At 37.0% G+C, this 5,535-nt stretch overlaps 2 protein-coding genes across 2 annotated transcripts; both read left to right on the top strand.

Annotated features, from left to right (window-relative positions):
* The first annotated feature begins 714 nt into the window (after positions 1–714).
* Positions 715–2,278, top strand: LOC122045449 (zinc finger CCHC domain-containing protein 10-like). Its single transcript, XM_042605675.1, has 2 exons — positions 715–792; positions 1,192–2,278. The coding sequence occupies exon 2, from the start codon at positions 1,233–1,235 to the stop codon at positions 2,025–2,027; it is 795 nt and encodes a 264-aa protein (XP_042461609.1). The 5' UTR covers positions 715–792; positions 1,192–1,232; the 3' UTR covers positions 2,028–2,278.
* Positions 2,279–3,451: 1,173 nt separating this feature from the next.
* LOC122049025 (ocs element-binding factor 1-like) lies at positions 3,452–4,533 on the top strand. The gene has a single exon (XM_042610523.1). It carries the CDS (start codon positions 3,890–3,892, stop codon positions 4,328–4,330), a length of 441 nt encoding a protein of 146 aa, XP_042466457.1. The 5' UTR covers positions 3,452–3,889; the 3' UTR covers positions 4,331–4,533.
* The last annotated feature ends 1,002 nt before the right edge of the window (positions 4,534–5,535 follow it).

Below are 5,535 nucleotides of genomic sequence, written 5' to 3'. Positions count from 1 at the left end.
GTATATAATTTTACGAACGGAAGCTTACCTTTATCAAACCCGTACCTCTGACATGATCACATGAGTATTCATAGCATAGATAAAAGTGTTTTTCAGAGTATTAATAACTTGTAGAAGAAAAAAATTCTCGCAATTCAAATTTATAGTGAGTTGATCGGCGTGGTCACGAGCCTCTAGACTTATCTTGAAATAAGTTGATAAAGTTTTAATAGAATCTATTTAAATTATTTGATAGGATAAACTTATCTGATGAATCTAATCTAATTTGACAGTTCTATATGCACGACCACACCAAGTGGCTAACCATATGAAATATTTCTAGCATGTGAATTAACTAAAATAGAGCTTTCGAGAGATACCATACTGCGTATACTCTTGTTAATGCAAGGTTAAAACGAATTTAGCTGGTTGGTTTGTTTCATAAGATAGTTAAGATCTTTTTAATATTTTCTAAGAGTTTTGTTGATTCTTTAATATTTTTTTTATTATTGCTTATAGTTTCAAAACATGATAAATAAAGATTATATATTTATTTAGTCTTCTTTATTCACTCTTTTTTTTTAAATAACAAAAGATAGAAATAGAAAAGAATAATTAAAATGACAATAATAAACTATATGACATTTTGGGAACAAGGAGTAAATGGTAATAGCAAACTTACTGGGGTTATTTCCAAACAATAATTAAAAGTATCGGTGTAAAATGAAAATTTCTCTTCATTAAATAAGGATGCATCTTCTCTTTCGAGGTTATCCGCGTTAGGGTTCGGCAACGCTCCGCCTCTCGCCTCAGGTATGCTGATTCTCTCTCACCTTTCTTCTATTTTCGATCGTTTCTCCCTCTTGATTCACGTCGATCAACCTGAACGATCCCTCGATCCGTTTCTTTGTGTTTTTAAGACCGATTTATCGATCCATCATCAGATCGGGTTAGTAATTCTTGCATAATCTGATCTTAAAATCCGTTATGAGTTTGAACTCTTGCTCTTTTTTGGCTTTTCTGTTTTGTTTCTGCTTTTCAGAACTTGGTTTCTTCTGTTAATCTGTATGTCTTGTCGATCTCGACAAGCTTGTATTTGAATAGTTTTAATCTTTGTCCCTTCAAATAACTCGGCTGAATCTTTGGTTTTGTCTACATAAACATAGGTTCTATTACAGTGAAAGATTTGATTCAATTAGGTCTTTAATGCAGGTGATTAGGAGTTCCTGGTTGGTCTAGTTTCATAGTCTGTTATGTCTAGCAAGAAAGAAGAGAAGGGCCAGGCTGCGGCTGACCGGGTTAAAGCAGCAGCCCTCTCAGCTGCAAAGGGTCTTAGTAGGGCTCAAGCTGAGCGGGCTGCTACTGCTGCAGCCAGAAATGTGAATGCCTATGGACAGAAGGAAGAAGGACCGAGCCGATGGCAGGAAAGAAAGGAAGCGAAGCGCCAAATGTATCTAATGAGCACAGAGAAAGCTGTTAGATTGGGCGTGAGGAAGGATTTGAAGTCTTCTGTTTCCGCTGCCGGTGGAGCTTCGCAGTGCCAGAAGTGTTATCAGTCTGGCCACTGGACCTACGAGTGCAAGAATGAACGTGTCTATATTTCTCGGCCGTCTAGAACTCAGCAGCTGAAGAACCCTAAGTTGAAGATGACCTTGTCAGTGTCTTATGAAATCGACAACCCTGACATTGAGAAGGAAGAAATGGAGGCAAAGCAAGCCGAGGACATTGGAAGGAATAGTGGGACGAAGAGCAAAAGGAAGCACCGTTCTAGTACTGATTCAGAGAAGGACAGCAGCGAGGCTTCTGTGTTTGACTCGGATAGTGAGTCTTCAGTGACCGGTTCTGAAGATTCATCTGGTGAATCAAGCTCCAGCTACACTTCTTCTGATTCAGAAGAAAAGAAGCGAAGAAGAAGGAAACATAAGAAAAGAAGACACAGAAGGCGTAGTTCATCCTCTGATTCTTCTGAGTCTGAATCTGCTTCAGATAGTGATTCTGATGATAAGAACAAGAAGAGGAAGAACAAACGACACAGCCGCAGGCGTTAGGGTGATTTCTCTTTTGTATTAGTAAACGTCTATTAGTTATGCTTTGTGTAATTGCACTTGATCTGATATTTTCTTGAATGATGTTGTATTTCTCGAACAAATATTGAATGCTTTCGTCTAGTTAGTTAAATTAAATAGTTAGTGTGTGTTTGAGGTAATTAGTTACTGAATTTCGAGGCCAAGCCAAGCCATGTAAGAATATTTCATGTTTATTTCGGATAATATTGTGAAAGGATACTATTGTTAGTTAATTAATTTTGAGTTGGAGCTACAGATTGTTGATACTTTGCATGTTGTCGTTGTAGTAGCAAATGCCCTATTTTATGTTGTTTCTTTAATCACTTTTAACTTTGTTGGTTATTATACTTGTTATTAGATAATAGAGCTCTTTATGTTTTGTTATAAGATCCAGAAACGTGCACTATTTCTCAATGAACAGAAGGAACTCTCAACTCTCAAGCGTAGAGTTTGCAGGAATTGAACCATCAAGTTTCTCAGTCCCTATGCTTCCTTTTTTACTAGTACTCTTCTACTAAGATTTTTGTCTCTTGGAGCTCGTTGGTTTCCTTCCCATATCTTCTTTCTCGTTTGTTTGCGTCTCTTGGAGCTCATTAGTGAGTTCAAGAGACTCATTAGTGAGTTTGATTGAAGGATAAGTCAAGGGACGATAGAGTTTTGGGATTCGTTTTTTTAGTTAGTATTCACTATTCAAGTTATGTAAATTAATAGGATAAATCAAAAAATGCCTTATAAGTTTAATATTTTTAGATCAATTGTTAATTAAGAGAAATTTATTAATTTATCAAAATTTGAATTTGATTTCAGATGCCTCCACAACTTAAGAAACGTCTAGCCACTCATTAATTTGATTGAAGGATAAGTCAAGGGACCATTTTAGCGATAGAGTTTTGGAATCGGCATTTGGACATGCAAAGACTCGTTCAACAATTGCAATTTATTAAAAAAAAGCTCCAGTTCATCCATCATTCAAAGACGTGCATGCACCTTCATTTCTTTACAAGAAATCGCACCCAAATCAGTGATAGTTTAAGTTTCTACTCTTAAATTTTTTTCCCCCCACGTGACCAAAATGAACAAGCAAGCATTTCTTTAATAAATTTGGAAAATACAGATGTAGCAAGCATTTCTTTAATAAATTTGGAAAATACATTACCATGGAACTGGGCCGGGACGGAGAGAAATGATTCCCTGAACTGAACTCAGAAGAAACAATTGATTATTCATGCAAATAGAAAATTTATTTTTTTTTTCAAAAACACGTTTTAACAAAGAGCCATCCAAAACGTGCTCAATCCATCAACTTAATCTCTATCGCCAGCCAACCACGAGAAGATTCCTCCCGACTTCCTGATATTCACTAAATGCCGCCTCCGATCGTCTCCTATACAAATATAAATACCTCGCCCAAAAGGCAATCGCCACCTTCATCTATCTTTTCGATTTCTACTGTCCGATCTTTGCGCTCGATCGATCGAGCGATTCGAGGTCGTTGCATCTCGGAAGCCGGCCACTGTTCCAAAATCCATCCTTTTCGGTGGTGGGTTAGGCTTCCGCTGTCAATTACTTCCCATCGCCGAATCCTGTCCATCATCGAAAACTCTCCTCCAAAATCTTCGTCTTTTTCGGTGGATTTCCACTTTTCGCGAGACATTGAGCTAGGCTCGTGATCTCTGTCACCTTCTCGCTGCTTGTTGCTGGCTCGAAGAAGAAGAAGACCCTGTTTATGGAATCCATGGTGTGAAGGCCGATTCCATTTATTTTTATGAACGTGGGCGCGAATCTTTGCCGAATCCGCTTCCTCCAAATCCAATCCTTCTCCGTGATCTTCCTCTACTGGTTCTATGTCTTCTCCTGAACAAAGATTGGATCTTGGGAGCCGCCTTTCGCCCGTAGCCAGTCTCTGCGGCGGCGCCGCCGCCGCCGCAGACTGGATGAGGAAGCAGAAGCGGAAGCTGTCGAACAGGGAATCCGCGCGGAGGTCGAGGATGAGGAAGCAGCAGCACCTGCAAGACGTGGCGACCCAGGCGGCGGACCTGGCGAGGCACAACGCCGAGATGGCGGCGCAGGTAGAGGCGCTGAGCCAGCACCACCGGCGCCTGGAGGCGGAGAACGGCGAACTCCGGGCGCAGGCGGCGGAGCTGGCGGCGAGGCTGCGGTCGCTAACCGCGGTGCTCCGCCTGGTGGCCGTGGACGCGCAGGGGATGTGGCAGCGCCACCGGGAGGCCTTGCCCGCCGCTGCGGCTGTTCCGTTCATGGGTGACGGCGTTGGATCGGCTTCATAAAGCGCCGAGCTGCGCCGAAGTGGTCGGTCGGCTTAATTTTTTTTTTTTTTCATGAATATTTGTGTGCCTTTCAAGTGTTCTTTGTCACCTAAAGATGGCCATGCCCATAATAATGAATTAACACATGAGGTGATACTTGTGATAGTTTGTAAATCATTTGCACTGATTGTCATGTCCAGCTTAAGACATCTTTAATAATTAAACTTCTAAATAAGATTTTTTTTTTATAGCCCATAATATACCACATCAATGTCACATTAAAAATAAAAAAATTAACTATTATGTTTACAATGAAAAAACTCCTCTATAATTTTGTCTAAATCTTACATTACAAATCCTATAACTTTTTATATTACAAATCGATCATAAATGAAAATGCAACATTACTTTATTATTAATTACGAGTTCTATATTCAAATTACGAGTTCTATATTCAAGAGAACATTACTTTATTATTAATTACGAGTTCTATATTCAAGAGAAAAAAATAGATTTGAGTTTTCAATATTACTTTTTAAATATATATATATATATCTTAAACATCATCTCTACAATGATTCAAATATTTTTATTGAGATTTTTAAACTCTACAAATCTCTAATAAAGCTTGTCTCTAAGTGATGGTTTGAACATTTTATGCTAAAGAGCAAAAAAATTAAAAAAAAAAAATATATATGAGTGTCTGTTTTTTTTAAATGAATGGCTGATGGAGCATTTTTTTTTTTGTTATTATTAAAAGACATTCCACCCGTTAGAATATCTACATCAATTATTTTAGATTAATTTTTTTTTCTTAGAGTTTACATTTGGTATAAAAAAAATATCGGTATCATTTACCCATCAATCTCTTAAATATACATTTTATGAATAATAATTTTCTAAATTTAAAGAATAGAATTCATTCATTAAACATTAAAAATAATATTTCTCTCTTCTCTCTAATAATAAAAAAAATCCTCTTCTCCGTCTAATAATAAAAAATAGAAAGAAAATAAAAAAAAATAAAAAAGAATAAATATATGGTAAATTATAAAAAAAAAATTGATGTATTATATAGTGAAAAGTAGATATCTAAAATTAATAAAGTAGTTCTTTTACTTAAAATTATAAATTTTATATGACAATTCTTATGTCCTCTTAATTCACTCTTTTTCTCTTTAATCTATTGTTTATATGAATTTTGATTATTTTCATACCAGTTCAAG

This window comes from Zingiber officinale, chromosome 2B, assembly GCF_018446385.1.
Source record: "Zingiber officinale cultivar Zhangliang chromosome 2B, Zo_v1.1, whole genome shotgun sequence".
Lineage (NCBI taxonomy): Eukaryota > Viridiplantae > Streptophyta > Magnoliopsida > Zingiberales > Zingiberaceae > Zingiber > Zingiber officinale.
This window is presented reverse-complemented; position numbering and strand designations above follow the sequence as displayed.